The sequence below is a fragment of the Tyto alba genome, unplaced genomic scaffold (assembly GCF_018691265.1).
Source record: "Tyto alba isolate M040663 unplaced genomic scaffold, T.alba_DEE_v4.0 Super-Scaffold_14, whole genome shotgun sequence".
In the NCBI taxonomy this organism is placed as follows: domain Eukaryota; kingdom Metazoa; phylum Chordata; class Aves; order Strigiformes; family Tytonidae; genus Tyto; species Tyto alba.
Window position 1 is genome coordinate 22,381,729 of NW_024881276.1, and position 16,649 is coordinate 22,398,377.

Genomic DNA, 16,649 nt, shown 5'->3' on the forward strand with positions numbered 1-16,649 from the left:
CCAGCACTGGGAGTGAAAGGGTGAGTGAACGGCTGGGTGGTGCTCAGTTGTCCCTGGGCTCAAACCACAACACCTAGGAAGGATGACAATTCATACCTATAATCCGTTCAGCAGGTTCTGGGGTCTACTTCTTAAGTGTTGAAGGAAAGGAGAACAGTTAGGAAAATAACATTCATATTTCTTCAGGGCAGGCTGTGGGATCAGCTGAATGGCAGTACAATAAGGAATGCCTCTCTTCCCTCCCACCACCCCACTTTTTTCCTTTTTTTCCTCTCTTTACCATGGAAGAGCAGTGCAAGTTTGCATCGTTTATGCAGCTGAGATCAGTGATCTGATCTATAGAAGCTGAGGCCTTTTGAGGCTGTTCTGCAGAGGTGATTAGTCCCTAAGTTCTAGAATTCAGTAGTGCTTATAGCATGTGGGTTTTGGACCCAAGCTCTGTAGTTTCTCTTGCAGTTTACTTTTGTAATCTAAATACATCTAGTGTTGTTTAAAAGCAGCAGTTTGGGCCAGATCTTGATAATAGATTTAAATGTTCATCTAATTAATTATTTGGGGTATTTCTTTCCCTTTCTTTTTTTTTTCTTAGACTATATATTCTGTGTAACTATGTGCTTTTTTATGTTTGTACCAGCATTTTTTCAGATAGATATTGTCAGAAGAAACAATGCAGAGCTGTGCAGTGTTTTTTAAGTATTGAAAGAATTGCTGTGTTTATTGGCTGCTGTTCTTTCACTACAGTTTTAAGACCATGAGCTTTCGTTTTGAAAATTTACCTAATTTTACTTAGTGTTTTAATATTAAATTTAGAAAAGAGTATTAGATGTATGTGGAAGAAACTGTGGTTATGCAAATTGGAGTTACATTACAGTTGAGGGTCTCTATCTTTACTATGCAGTTTATGGGCAGGTATTTCTATTCCTGTCTTGCTTCAGATATTCTCCCTCCAGCATACCAACCTGTTCAGATTGCTTTGATATTTTTTATACGTACAGTAATTGTATAATCCTCATAAATTAAATGCATTTAATAACTGGTAAGAGCTGTTGATGTGTCAGAAGAAAAAAGAAAAACACTGTCAGAGACCTAATATGCTTTCTATTAGAGATCTTTTAGGAAAATTTGGAACATGCATCAAAGATGAGTTTCTTAAATTGATTTTTGAACTGTTAGGTGCAAGACTTCTCCGCTTTTCTTATAACACTTGTATTTTAATTTCAGTCAAACTCAGCGAAGTCCCCATGTGTTTTACCGACATGACTTAATCAATCAACTTCAGCACAATCATGCCCTAGTTACGCTGGTTGCAGAAAATCTCTCTGCCTATATGGAAAGCATGAGGCAGTATGCTAAAGGTAAGTTTTAAAACAAAAATTGCCTCATAAATAGAGTGTATGAAAACGCCAGCTGAAAATGGAGTTAAAAGCAAATTCTCATAATGAAATAGCTGTTAAGTTTGTTTAATTTTTGAGCATCTGTGGGATTGATAGCCTTTGTGGTATCTGATTGGGCAAGAAAAGCTTAAAAGGTAGATACTTCATTTCATAATTGAAAATGTGTGTTTTACATCAGAATATGGGGAAGTGGCAGCTCTTGTTTATCTGTGGATTGATAAACATCATCTTGCCCTACTTAGCCTGGGATGGTTATTTTTGTGGAAAGTCCTAGTAATAATCTTGGATTTTGTCCTACTTCTAGTTTTGAATTTTTGAAGGCTCCTTTGAGAAGTTTTTTTATCACATGAATTTGAAGTCCGAGTTTGGAATTTGTCAGGGAGAAGGACCTTAAACCACAGGGGTACCGTTTCTTTTTACCATGCAACTCCAATTTCTGTTTAGTTGCTTTCTCGCTGCATTTGTTATCAGCAATGCTTTGGCAGCACATCATGTTAGTATTTATATATTTCAGGTTAAACCCAACTCTTTGCTGATGAGTTCACATTCTTATTCTGGATTAGCTTTCTAGCTACTGAGGTAGAAGTAGGGAAGTGAAGGAGATTGATAGACCAGGAAACTCCTTGTTACACTGGACCGTGGTACTTTCATATATTGAATTAAGCCAGCAGAACTGAAAGGAGGAGATTTACACGCCCCCTTCCCTCCCTCTGTCTATTTTACTGACTTGAACTAGGGACCGTTCCACCCTGGCATCATAACATCCTATCAGATTTTCAGTTAGATCTCAAAAGGGACACATTATGATATGTAAAAAATTTAATGTAGATTGTTCAGAGCGGACAGGATACTTGCACACTGTAAAGTTGTGTGTCTCTTCCAGTACTTGGGTAAGTTGCCTAGACACCTGTAATTTTGGAATTAATATAATTTTTGAGTACTTGGTAAAAGATATCCAAAATATGTCCTTGAGGACTTGTTTGAATAGTGGTGCTATATGAAGATGATAGCCCTGGGTGGCATTCCTCAGAGGTCGGTGTTGGGACTGGCGCTGTTTAACATATTTGTTGGGGACATGGACAGTGGGACTGAGTGCACCCTCAGCAGGTTTGCTGATGACACTGAGTTGTGTGGTGCAGTCGATGTGCTGGAGGGAAGGGATGCCATCCAGAGGGACCTCAACAGGCTTGAGGGATGGGCCCGTGCAAACCTCAGGAAGTTCAGCATGGCCAAGCACAAGGTCCTGCATAGTGTTTGGGGCAATCCCAAGCACAAACACAGGCTGGGTGATGAGTGGGTTGAGAGCAGCCCTGTGGGGAAGGACTTGGGGGTGTTGTTGGTGGGTGGAAAACTGGCAGTGAGCCAGCAGTGTGCACTCGCAGCCCAGAAAGCCAACCATGTCCTGGGCTGCATCAAGGGGACTGTGGCCAGCAGGTCAAGGGAGGGGATTCTCCCCTTCTACTCTGCTTTTGTGAGACCCCACCTGGAGTCCTGTGTCCAGCTCTGGGGCCTGCAGCATAAGACAGACATGGACCTGCTTGAGTGGGTCCAGAGGAGGTCCACAAAGATGATCAGGGGGCTGGAGCACCTCCACTGTGAGGACAGGCTGAGAGAGTTGGGCTTGTTCAGTCTAGAGAAGGCTCCGGGGAGACCTGATAGTGGCCTTCCAGTTCTTAAAGGGGTCTACAGGAAAGGTGGGGAGAGACTCTATCAGAGGATGTAGGGATTGGCCGAGGGGTAGCGGTTTTAAACTGAAAGAGGGTAGATTTACATTAGAAGTAAGGGAAGAAATTATTTCCTATGAGGGTGGTGAGGCACTGGCACAGGTTGCCCAGAGAGGCTGTGGCTGCCCCCTCCCTGGAAGTGTTCAAGGCCAGGTTGGATGATGCTTTGAGCAACCTGATCTTGTGGGAGGGGTCCCTTGCCATGTCAGGGGGGTTGGAACTGGATGATCTTTAAGGTCCTTTCCATCTCAGACCGTTCTTGGATTGTATGATTCAGCCAGGTATAGGTCAATGAGAATGACATTTAAGCTAAATCTGCATACTGCAGCTATATTTCTCTATTCAGGAATACATGAAGGCTGTTATCCTAATTGAAGTTCCTTAATTAATGATAGCATTGCACTAATTAATGTTAAAATAATACTGAATGCCTTGTTCTTGTTCTCAAGCCATACTGCCTTACACTTAGCCTTCTCCAGGAAGGTGAAATAGAACAAGTAGTATTTCATGTTACTTCTGTAGTCTGTTGGAGTGCTCTTTAACTTTGCTGAAGTGGTACAAAAATGGCATTTCATTTATAATGAACTTCATGCTTTATCTATATGGATAGCTTAGCATATATGATTCTGTCTTCCTCTTGGACTTTGGCCAGATGTGAAATCTAGGGTTTGCATTCATGGTTAGGTAGGAAACAGAACTGGCAACTATATTCTAATGAAGTGTTGTCTTTGTCCAAAAATAGCCTACACATAATATTAATGAATGCACTATTATTCATTAATTTCAGTTATTTTTGAACTCTGGAGAGAGAAGGTCGTTTTTGAAAATATTGTTTACCTATCAAATTGTTGATGACTTTGGCAGAATTACTGATGTCTTGCATGATTCTTGTGCCAAAAAACATGTCCCATTGCCATATAATGACTTGGTAAAGCAGTAATGCTAACATCTTCAGCATGATAGGAATTGCAAGTGTGTAAAGAGTTTAAATTTAATCTAATTACAAAGCAACAAAATTTGTGCTTTCTTGAGATTAAGTTGCTTCAGAACTTCTACTTGTTTGCATTAGAGTACAAAACCAGATAAATAGTGGTGTGGATTTTTTTTTTGTTAAATGCTTTATTACTTGATTAAAGGCAGCCAGAAAATATCTCTTAATGTTCCAGGTACTGTACTAAGACTGTGACACACAGTTCATGTGCAATTTCAGTTTTATATACTGAATAGAGCAGAACATACAGAGAGCGCTGTGAAGCTTGCTTTTCCATACCTTTGTGGAAGAGACAAAAAGATGTGGGGTACAGGAGTAAATGAAAAAGGATGAAAAAAGGATGAAAAAGAACTGGACCGCTGTAGAATTCTTAGCTGGAGAAGGTGAACAAGATAGAGGGAGGAAATTCAAGGCAAACATCCAAACAACACAGGTCAAACAAATGCCAGAGGGGAAAGAAAAAAAGCTACCCACAGACCTTTTTGGCAGTTAACACCACAATTACTGTGTAATTTATGATTTTTTTTTTCTTTTTTTTAAATTAGATTTGAATTTGCTGTATCTTTTATTTTCCTTGAAGGCTTCCACAGTTGTATTCTGTAATGGAGAACAGTGTTCCTATTCTCCTGTTACTAACCAATGCATATTCTTTTCTATCATACTCCCTTTTATGTATTTGCCTTTTTAAGGTTAAAGAAAAACCTAATCTATGATTCAGAATTTTTTCCATGATCTATGACTTTATCTTCTACTGAACTCACCCTTTCCTCCAACTCTTCAAAGTCCTCTATGAGAAGACAGGTGCTATTGCATTGTGTAGTCCTGGAGGAGGAGGTCACAGTTTGATCTTTTTGACTATTTTTCAAAGACCTTTTGAAAAATTTAAAAGATTGCTACCTAGTTCTCCTTTATCTTCTGTTTTTCTGAAGTGATAAAAAAAATCCAAAGAGTTAGTGAAATGTAATTATTTGTAGAAATTGTGCCATATGATCTATGTGTGTTTGTCACTCATTATACTTAAATTTTCAACCAGTCATTTTTTGATCTATAATTTCTATGTTCGTTCTTCTGTAACTGTATGTAGAAAGAATTTTTAAGGACATCATACTTGGACTTGCAGTGGGATGCACAGTATAGGAAATAAATTGGGCAAATGTAGAAAGAAGCTGAGATGGAGAATATTTAGGGACACTCATTTTTTTGTAGTTAAGAGGTTTTTGGAATTCTTAAGTACATACATACTGCTTTGGGGCAACTGACTGACCTTTAATACTTGAATTCTTCTGTCATTGACATTATGGACACTTCTGTCTGTGACTTAATCTCTATTCAGGAAAAAAAAGCCCAGATAGTCCCTGTAGTTAAAGCACACAAACAACAATAACACCACCTCAACACCCCTCACCCCCACCGACAAAACAAAATCAAACAAACGACACAAAACACCCAACAAGTATTTACTTTTAATTTCTCTGCACTGTGCTTATTCACTGTACTTGTTTCTTCTGCTACACTCACAGCATATTCTTCAGGTTTTCTGCTTCTAATACTTATTCTGCTACTTTTGATACTCTTTCTTCAGAATTTTTTTGACATTTCTTCTTTTGGTAATTGCCCATTTATGCTCACTTCAGTAGGATTATAATTTAAATTTTGTCCGGATTTCTGGTGAACGTAATGTCTTCAGTTACGTAGCTATCCGTTAACTATTAGTCTTCTTTTTTCCCTTTGATTTGATTTTTAAGCTAATGTATCTTTTGCACTTGCATATAGAGAGCAGTATTTAGACAAGTATTTTTTTTCTAGCTTTGAAATACTAATGATGCACTTCAGTTGTTAAACTTGTTTGTTTTGGTTGGTTTGCTTGTTTGTTTTTCTCCCTGTGACATAATAGGAGATACTGATTTTCAGTTCTGAAGATAAATTTTACTATGAGTCTGGATGTTGTCATGAGTCTCCCACAGCTGGGTCATATTAGTTAAATGCAATCTGTATACCTTTGCAAATAAGAAATATAGCATGCATTCATTAATTAGTTTATAATGGAGCTGTCATAATGAACATGTGTCATGATGAAATATTAATTGTACAGATCAAGGTAGTGCAAGTATGGATCTAACTTAGAACAACAACAACAAACAAACCCAAACAACAGAAGACAACAAACAGGAAAAAAATTAAAATATTATGCTTGGTAAAATGCAGGCAGAAGTTTGACTTCTTGCCTTACTTTCAGTTATTCAACTTCTGTTTCAAGCTTGTCAGTATTACAGGCATTTGTTTTTTGTACTTGGAAACTTGCAGTAAATAAAGTTGTATGCTTTCCTGCTCTAAGTGATGTCACATGTGTAGCTACTTAAAAAGGTGTTAAAGAACTGGAGTCATGATTTCCTTTGGAGAGGAAAAACCTAAAAACAAATTTTGGAAAAGGTGGTCTGTAACAAGACTAAAGCACCTTCAGAAAAAACACTGGATAATCTGAATTAGATGCTTGGTATACCTTTGTTTTTACTGACTACTGACTTGAAACTGTCTACTTGAAATAAGGAAAAATTGATTCAAGTAAGTAGAATGCAGGTTCTTAACTGTTTTGTGGTACTTTCATTATACTGAATGATGAGCATATATATCTGCACATAATTGTTTGTTGATTTGATTATAGACCTCAGTAGTCTTTGCCTATACCCATTTTAATTTAGGATGAAATATTAACTGGTAGCAGGCTGAAAATTATTTTCATACACCTTACTGAAAATTTATTGGATTTTGAGTGGTTTTAATTATATTCAGATAAATAAGTCTTCAAACATGTCCTGTCTTTTAGAGTCCGAATGTCTTTTCGGAATGTATTGTCTAATAAAATTTTTTATATTTGCAGAGCATGGTGAATATGATCCTCAAACTGTAAGACCAGGAAGCAGATACAGTCATGTGCAGGAAGTACAGGAGCGACTTAACTTCTTACGGTTAGTTTTAGCTTGATCATTTGTTTAACTCCTGTAAGAATACTTTAAGTACTTTAAAGAAAAAACCAACTTGCTATCTCATATGTAGCCTTAAGTTGCCATGTTAACTCCTTTCAAAACTCAGGTGAAAAATTACCTCAAATGTTTTTTTGGTTGGTTGTTTTTTTTGGGCAGGGTGGTGGTGGTATTGTTTTTGTTTTGTTTTGTTTGGGGTTTTTTGATTAGTTGGTTGTTTTTTTCCTCCCCAGAGGGTTTCTATGATAGTATTTGAATATTCTAATTAAGTTTATTAGGATCTTTGCAATCAAAGGCTCTGATTCTGCACTAAGATTTGTATGGGCTGCTTCTGTCTGTGTACAGAACCCTACTGACTTGAGTACAATGTGTATGTGGATACTGTTAGATACATATTGGGGTAACTTATCTAAAAATACAGAATATTCCATGTAAGGATATGTCCATGTGTTCTTATTTGTTGTACCACACGCATTTTAAATCCATGATCATAAACTGACACACGTTTGTCAGACACTCAGGTTATCAGCAACTGAGCCTTAGAAAGTGGTTGGAACAAAAAAAAAAAAAAAAAACCTGAATTACTTCTGACTAGATGCTGCTGTTTGAGTGAAATGAGAAAACAGAAGATCTCTGCTGGTCACAAAGCTGCAGTGTGTTGATGCTTTTTAGGCTGTGTCTCTCTTGGTTTTTTCTTATTTGGTTTTAACCTTTTCTTAGACAAGTGAAAATAGGTGAACTGTCACTTCTGAAGTATTTTTTACTCGTTTTCTAAGTGAGATTTTTTTACTTTTTAAAATTTTACCAAGAATTTTTATATATGGGACTGAAGTGTTAAACAAATGTTTAATGAAATTACGCTGTATGGATAGCAGACTTAATTTACCATTCCTACATGTTTAAAAATTGTAATCTTCTTTAAATTTAAGTTCACTAGTTGTTAATGTAAAGGAATTCATGGTGACCCATGGCTGTCAAATGTAGAATACGTAGTTAGCAGTTTCTAAAAAGCAGTGCCATAACTTGGTCCCTGATTTCTTTTACATTGAAGAGATTTGGAATCAGAAAAATGATTCTGAAGAACTTTTATTATTTGTTCTACCTGAAACTTGTTTAGTGTTAGCCCTTAGAGTTGAAATTCTTAATAATTCTTTAGTAATAGTTTAACACAAATGAAAAAGTTATTTAAATAAAAGGAAAAAATTCGAGATCATTGACTTCTGCTTCCATCTCTATTCCATAGACTTGATACATTATTTTGTGATTTTGCTGAAGTGAGTGCTAAAACACAGTGAATGATTGCAAAAGTAATTTAATCTCTTATGTTTTGACCTGACTTTTAAACTAAATCGTTTGTATTAGGAGATGCACATTTGTTTGTATATAATACGTAAATTACGCTTGGTGGTCTTGTATAAAACATTTTTTGCCAAATTATATTCTTTTTTTGTTTTGACTATAAGGTCTTGTTCCATTCAAACTTACTAAGAAATCATGGAGCTAATTATGAGTGGGCTGATGATGTAAATGAAGTTTTCAAGGTCATGATATATAAATGTATAATATGTGTATTCAACTTTTTGCCTGTACTTTTTACTGTCTTGTTACTCTAGATGTCTAATAGACAGTGCTGTTAATTGTCTTTTTGTTTTGCTCAAGATTTTTATTGAAGGATGGTCAGCTGTGGCTCTGTGCCCCTCAGGCGAAGCAAATATGGAAGTGTTTAGCTGAAAATGCGGTTTATCTTTGTGATCGTGAAGCCTGTTTTAAATGGTATTCCAAACTAATGGGGGATGAACCAGACTTAGACCCTGACATTAATAAGGACTTCTTTGAAAATAATGTGCTTCAGCTGGATCCTTCCCTATTAACAGAAAATGGAATGAAATGTTTTGAACGTTTCTTCAAAGCTGTGAACTGTCGAGAAGGAAAGCTAGTAGCAAAGAGACGAGCCTATATGATGGATGATCTGGAATTAATAGGATTAGACTACCTTTGGAGGGTGAGTTAATTGGAGGAAACATCTGAAAATTTAACTGTTAAGTCTTTCTCAGCTTCTTTTTATATTTTTAGGAACGTGTAATTTATTAGTTATAGTCTGAAATTACAAAAAGCTACTTGTTAAAACTAAACACATGGATATTGACTCGCCTGTCTTCCCAGCAAGTATGCAAGTTGGTAACTTTGCGACTGATGTTTATTGGGAAGTTATATGAAACTTCAAGTATATTTGTGTATTCACATGAGATTTGCCTGTATTGTTGAAGGAAAGATCTGTCCAGGTGAATTATCTGTAGATTTATCTCTTACACACATTAGAATGAAACTGTGCACTTTATGAGCTAATTCATGTCATTGATTCCAGTATGGTAAACTGGAGTGATTCTAAATTAGACAAAGTGATTAGTGGTGTGATTCTTTCTCTTACATAGTCTTTTGCCTAAACATGGTTATAGTTTTTCAGTAGGAAGACTGTATCTTCCTGAAGCTCGCCAGATCTATTGGTGAAAAACATCAGTATCTAATTTGATACTTAATTTTTTCAGAGTATTTCTGGTTTCCAACAGCTGCATTAGAACCCACAGTAGCGCACCATGGTGTGATTATCTGTGGCTGTGTTTCACAAAATGTGCCGTATATAAAGCAGCAGTCTTCAGTAATTTTGGTTGTGGCTTGTTGTAGGCTTAGGTATTTTAATCATGGAGATAACAGTTAAAACCAAAGTAGATCACAGTTTTCATACAAATAAGTTTTCACACAGTGTTTATATACAAAGTGCTCACATAATGCTAGCATGTTTTAGTTGTGGGAATCAGCTTACGTGGATCTGTCCAGCTGTTTGGCAGCATGACAGAACTCGTGAAGCTTCAGCTCAGTATCCTGCAGAGGTCTGAAAGGGCTGCTTTCAGACCTGGTGACTAGTAATTAAAATTTAGATTATCAGGTCAGAAACAGAACTCATTTGCCTGTCCCCCTTCCACCCACTCATAGCCATTTAAATACTTTAAAATTCTAGATGTAAAACTTTGGTAAAGTAGATTATTTAAGCATCTGAAAAAACAGTTGTCTTATTCTCTGAAACTGGTGAAGATGGAGATGTGAAGATAAATATATAACTACTTATGTTTATAAAGCATCAGCTTTTTTTGCTAACTCCTTTAAACTAGTTAATTCATAATTTTGACTCTTACATAATTAACTTTAGAGTAAGTTGTATTGATTGTATTTTGTAACTAAGCATTTTAGTTACTTTCGCCTCATAAAATAATGAGACATACTATTGTGTCAAGATAGTTATGTATTTGTTTTGTTTTTAAATTTTGTACCAGAAAGTTTTAAGATGTTCTGATGCTTTTTTTTTTTTATTATGCTAGGTTGTGATTCAGGGAAATGACGACATTGCAAACAGAGCAATAGATCTTCTTAAAGAGATCTATACTAATCTTGGCCCAAGGTTACAAGTTAATCAGGTAAAAAAAAAAAAAAAAAAAGGGCAACAAGAAAACTGGAATATAATGGGATAGAAAAACAGTGATAACATTCAATTCAGTGATACTTTTATATTTGAAAGCTTTGAAAGCAGAGTATAGTTTTAATGGTTTGAAGAGTATACTCCTGAGTCTAGCCATCATGTTCTGGTCAGATGCAGAATTAAGAGTTTTTTCTGATATTTGCAGACTGAACTCTGATAAATATTTCATATTAAACTGATATGTTATATTTGCTCTTTCTACTCAGAAAACAGTTCGTATCCTATATTTAGGGAAGCCTTTTGTTGAAATTGCAATTGTGGTACTTATTTGTACTAGTATGTTCACTGGATGGGTCTGTTGAGTGTTGTCACAAGCTAATCTAATCTTTTTTTATGTCATGACCCTTACAAAGGGTCACAGAGTTTCCATATAATGGTCAAGCTGAGATCTAGCAAATCTGATATTTTCTCCCTGTGTTAATATTTGCTGGGAGCCGCGTTCTCAGTGGACAGAGCGATAATGAGTTTCTGAAAGGTCAGAGGAAGTGAACTGTTGGGATTTTACAATTTTGAGGGGAAATCTGTCCTCCAGACAATCTCCAGTTGGTAGCTTGCCAGTTGTATTTCTTAAAACTCCAATTCTCATACTTGTTCTCAAAAACACTTTTATAGTCTTCAGAGCTGCCAGTCTGCTAGATACAGCACAGCTGCTCTAGGTGGTGTATTTCCAGCCATTCAAGCTATGTCTTACTGCAGTGGCAGATGGGCTGTGTGCTTCTTTTTTACTACAGGTATGGGTTTACTAAGCATGCATAGATCTGTCCATCTGCACATGGTTAGATCAGACACTTCCAGGAAGTGTTGGATTTACTTGACATGCACACAGGTATAACTCCTCTGCTCCTGAGCTGCCTCTAAGAAAAGTGACTGCTGGGCTATGGTTTACTGCTATAGTTATGACTGTTAATGTTTCTGTTGCAGACTACTGCCTGGAGACACTGCAAACTTCTTACAGTGATACTATAAGTTATATGCCAATCTAGGTCAGGAGCAAGGAGATGTTAGATATCAGGCAGAAAGAAGAGATTTGTTGCAGCTGCCACTATACTGAATCTAGCTCAAAATCCATTTCAGAGTTCATACTGAGAAAGAGTCTGTCTGGAACTGAGTTATGTGATTGAGGAGGGAGGGGCGGCGGGGAAATAGTTGTTTCGGTGGTCTGTAGATGTTCTGTGTTTACTCTTAGTGTAAAGTAACCTGTACCAGATTGTCAGATAGACCTTCTTTAGCATAATCTGAGGAAATGAAAAAGAGAAAGTCCAATTTAGTGTTCTCTGTGCGAACTTTCACTTTTTTTATTTAAGTGCAAGTTTGCACTGTACAGTTACAGCTACTGATGACATGCAAGATTTTTGAAGCACACATTAAATTAGAGCTATTTATCAATAGGAGCTTATTCTAAAGTGGCATAAAACAGCTTTATAGAGTAACTTGCCATTTGGTTTTGTTGTATTTTTCACTTCTGCCATTGGATTATCCTACTGAAAAGATGGGGTTTAATATTTCTTGTAATTGCACCAATTTTTTAATATAATTAGGTAGTGATTCATGAAGACTTCATTCAGTCCTGTTTTGATCGTCTAAAAGCCTCCTATGATACATTATGTGTATTGGATGGAGATAAAGACAGTATCAATTGTGCAAGACAAGAAGCAATACGAATGGTGAGAGTGTTGACTGTGTTAAGAGAGTATATAAATGAATGTGACAGTGATTACCACGAGGAGAGAACTATTCTACCTATGTCAAGGTATGTGTGAAAATGTAATACTGTGATACTGATTTCTGTTAATGAAAATACTACTAATATCCTTGTGATTTTTGTATTCTAAAGGGTTTCTATTACACAGTTTCAGAATTCCATTTTCTTTGCTAATACATCAAACTCCCATCTGTAGTAAAAAGAAAAAAAATACAAATTTTAAAGTTCAGGCAGATACAAGCATCTATGAAAGGGACAGCAGACCTGAGAATAAACTTGTTTGTGGTGTTTTGTTCTATAACTGGCACAATGTACCTTGTGGCTAGATTGTTTTGGATGAATTTCTTCTTTTCAGATAATTATTCGAAAGCAATACCATTCCTTAAATTAGCATGGGAAAAACTTTGTTTTTCATAGTCCTGATATACAAAAATCATGTTGTTAATGTATGTCTTCATCTTTCAGAGGAGTTTACAGAGTTGCTAATCTTACTTTACAACATAAAATTTAGGATTATCTTGAAGTGAAATATTCCATGTAAATTCCTCATAAAAAAAAGAAGAAAACAGTATATTTATTTTCTGTATATCTTTACTTTTCTTGTCCTTGAATAAAAATTTAGCTTAAACCCTAGCTGCTCCTTCTTTAACTCTTTTTGGTACAAAGAAAAATGGAAACACTTAAATCCAATGTTGTGTAGATGTTTTCACAAACAAAATATTTCCTGAGAGAAGGAGGCAGAACAGAAAACTGTTTAAATGTTCCAATGTTAGTATCTGCTTAATACTTAAGGAATACACTGAGATTGCTACGGATTTACGATGCAGCTAACACATTTTTAGACATGGTGGGAGTTTGTTATCCCCTTACTTTAAATGCGTTTTTTTGTTAAGAAAATGGAAGAGATTGCTGTTTCTTCATGATGTGTCGGTAATTTCCAGTGTTGTATATGTTGATTGATTAGTCCTAAATTCTCTTGATGACTGCAGGTGCATCTTTTTATATAGGCTGATTATTTGATTAGATTAACTTTTTCATGAGTCTTGTTAGTAAGGGGCTTTTAATGAGGAATTTTTCCCTTCTTTCGTTGTATGGAATTAGTTTGTTGGTCTTATCTGAGCACATCTTTCCTAATGAGTTCCCTGCTATTGTGTGAAATGTGATCACTGCTAGTGTGTAAATGTTGTTTTTTTTTTTTTCTTTTTTTGACTTACTTGAATTTTTTAAAAGCTTTCTGATTTTTAAAATTAGGATTTTAATATGAAACCTTTAACAGCTTTTGACAGAAGGCCTTAAGGTTTAGTGACCTGATGGCTTTTTCTGACCTTAGTGTATTTAAAACTAAGTTGTTTTGTTAAAGGAGAAAAACATAGTTGCCAGTCTGCATGAGCTGCATTTGCACATTTTGATGAGATTACAAGCAAGAGAAAAGATCTAAAACTTCATAAGAGACTTTCTAAAATTCTGTCAGTGTTCCTAACCTGAATGTAAAGTTAACCATATGTTTAATGCAGTTGTGTGGAGTGTGGCTTCTTGAAAGTTTCTGTGTATGTTACATTTGCATAATTGCTGGGACTTCCATAAAATAATCTCATGCTGGAGTGTATCACCATATGTAAATATTTGATGTTGAAATACCTGTAGCATAAAATATAGCACGAAAAAGACTTTATTTCATGAGGGCAAAAATGACTTTATCTGGTTTGTTTATTTTCAGAGCATTTCGTGGTAAACATATCACACTGGTAGTTCGTTTTCCAAACCAAGGCCGACAGGTGGAAGATTTGGATATTTGGTCTCATACAAACGACACGATTGGCCAAGTACGGCGTTGTATTCTCAATCGTATTAAAGCCAATAGTGCGCACACGAAAGTAGAACTGTTCATTGGTGGTGAGCTGGTGGACCCTGCAGATGATAGAAAATTAATTGGACAGTTGAATCTCAAAGATAAAACGGTAAGTGTTGCAGGCTGAGTATTTGTGTCAATTCAGATGTCACATCCCTCTTGTGAACATTTGAAAAATACCGTGCACGGGATCACTTACTCTTGTGAAATAGTTCCATTCCTCCTCCTTGTATTAATGCCATTAGCATTATATCAGATGCTTATTTAGTAAAGAATCTTAATTTTTGCATAGTATTAAAACTGTGATTGTGTTTTTCAGCTTATTACAGCTAAGCTTACACAGATAAATTCTAATATGCCCTCGAGTCCAGATAGTTCTTCTGACTCTTCAACTGGTTCTCCGGGCAACCATGGCAATCACTACAGCGATGGTCCAAATCCAGAAGTTGAAAGCTGTTTGCCTGGAGTGGTAAGCATATTCTGAAATGAACAGTTTAAAAGCATTTTTTCCCTATTCTTTGACTTTAACAATTTTTATGAGGTTTTTTATTTGCTTATTTTAAGATCATGTCACTGCATCCTCGATACATCTCTTTTCTTTGGCAAGTTGCAGACTTGGGCAGTAGCCTAAATATGCCACCTCTTAGAGATGGAGCACGTGTTCTAATGAAGCTCATGCCACCAGGTAAAACTGAATTTTATCCTGTTTTGTCTTGTAATATCATGTACAATAATTTATCACCTGTATTATAAAAATTAAGATAGGGGAGTGTTTTCCACTTTCTGATAATTTATTGATATTGTAGTTCATGACTGTTATCCTAATGAGGATTGTAGATGTATTTCCCAAATAGTTATTTCATATCTGTCATATAAAGTTGCATAGCTTGCAGCTGATATTGGGGCTCAGTGCCAGAGAGCACTTCAGTGCAGTGAAAATGGGGAGAAGCATTGTATTTAGAAGTGGTTTTGTAGCACTGCCTTTACAGGGTTACTTTTGTACTGACAGAAATAATCATGGCAGAGCACTTCATAGTCTGATCTTGTCTGTCAGTTACATTTTTTGCAACTCTTCTGATACACTTAAAATTTTTCACATTTACAATTGTAAATAGTACTGGCTTATTCTGGAGTACTTCTGTTATGAAATGTTTATAAGTTGTATTTTTATTGCAGATAACACTACGGTTGAGAAGCTAAGAGCTATTTGTTTAGATCATGCAAAGCTTGGGGAAAGCAGCCTTAGTCCATCCCTTGATTCTCTATTCTTTGGTCCTTCTGCCTCACAAGTGCTGTATCTAACAGAGGTTTGTGATGCCTTGCCTGTTCTTTAAAAATCTTAACTCTCTTTGTCAGTCCTTTCTGTAACATTATGGAAGCCTAAGATCAAGTTTTGGTTTGAAAGTAACAATTGAAAATACTTGACAGTTTACTGGAATAAACTGGTGTGTGGCCAATGCTGTCAAAGCACTGCTTAAGTAGTGTTCCAGCATAGTTCAGTTACCTATTCTCAATCTAGTGCATTTCTGTTACTTAACTCTCTATTTTGTTCTACAGGTAGTTTATGCCTTGTTAATGCCTGCCAGTGCACCTCTGGGAGAAGATGCCAGTGACTTCCAATACAACTTCTTAAAAAGTGGTGGTTTGCCTCTTGTATTGAGCATGCTGACTAGAAATAACTTCCTGCCAAATGCAGATATGGAAACTCGAAGGGGTGCCTACCTTAATGCTCTAAAAATAGCCAAATTGTTGCTAACAGCAATTGGATATGGCCATGTTCGAGCTGTGGCAGAAGCTTGTCAGCCAGTTGTGGAAGGCACAAGTACAATTTCACCGGTAATACAAATCTTCCTTGCTATAAATAGCAACGTACTCTGGTTTTTATATTGTCTGCAGCAACATCTATCTACTCTGCATTGACAATCTCTTTGAGTGAGTTGCATGTCAAGAACTCACAGTCCTTCCAGATAATGTTGTCTGATGATTCTAAGGAGATCAACTTACTAAACAAATCCTGTTTCTTTCTGACTGTAGAAAAGTTTGATGTGAGATCCACTTGCTCTTTATATGATTTTCAGTGATTTCCATGATTGTCAGTATGGGTAACTTTCCAATTTTGAGTACATCTATCACATAAACGTGAATTCTGATTATTTTTTTGAGCTTTTGAGTCTACTGAAGGATATGTCTCTGAATTTCTTGCATCTCCTATTTATAGTGTAAAACAACAGAACTGATGCTGAGTCATGCCAGCCCTTTTTCTACACAAAAATAAGTCCTTGGTTTGCTAGATTCCTAATTCTGGCTGTTGCTTGTAGGAAATTCTTGCAGAGAACAGCTAAGTACATTGCAAACTTTATGCGTCTATAGTTGAAAGGTGTCCTACCCTAAGACTTCCTAGAGTTGGAAAGTGAAATTGTAACACAGGTGTTCTGAACTGTGATCTCATATGTCTACAGTAGTAGATTTTTATGCA

General features: G+C 36.2%; 1 protein-coding gene across 5 annotated transcripts in view; it reads left to right on the forward strand.

Annotated features, from left to right (window-relative positions):
• Positions 1 to 16,649, forward strand: part of USP9X (ubiquitin specific peptidase 9 X-linked) — a 106,876-nt gene that overhangs the window by 51,560 nt on the left and 38,667 nt on the right. For all 5 annotated transcript variants that reach the window (XM_042789069.1, XM_042789070.1, XM_042789068.1 and 2 more), the window contains exons 14-23: positions 1,222 to 1,355; positions 6,988 to 7,075; positions 8,750 to 9,092; positions 10,465 to 10,560; positions 12,161 to 12,372; positions 14,042 to 14,282; positions 14,493 to 14,642; positions 14,738 to 14,858; positions 15,350 to 15,480; positions 15,731 to 16,009. In XM_042789069.1, the coding sequence (XP_042645003.1) occupies positions 1,222 to 1,355; positions 6,988 to 7,075; positions 8,750 to 9,092; positions 10,465 to 10,560; positions 12,161 to 12,372; positions 14,042 to 14,282; positions 14,493 to 14,642; positions 14,738 to 14,858; positions 15,350 to 15,480; positions 15,731 to 16,009 (1,795 nt within the window). The remainder of the gene's footprint in view (positions 1 to 1,221; positions 1,356 to 6,987; positions 7,076 to 8,749; positions 9,093 to 10,464; positions 10,561 to 12,160; positions 12,373 to 14,041; positions 14,283 to 14,492; positions 14,643 to 14,737; positions 14,859 to 15,349; positions 15,481 to 15,730; positions 16,010 to 16,649) is intronic.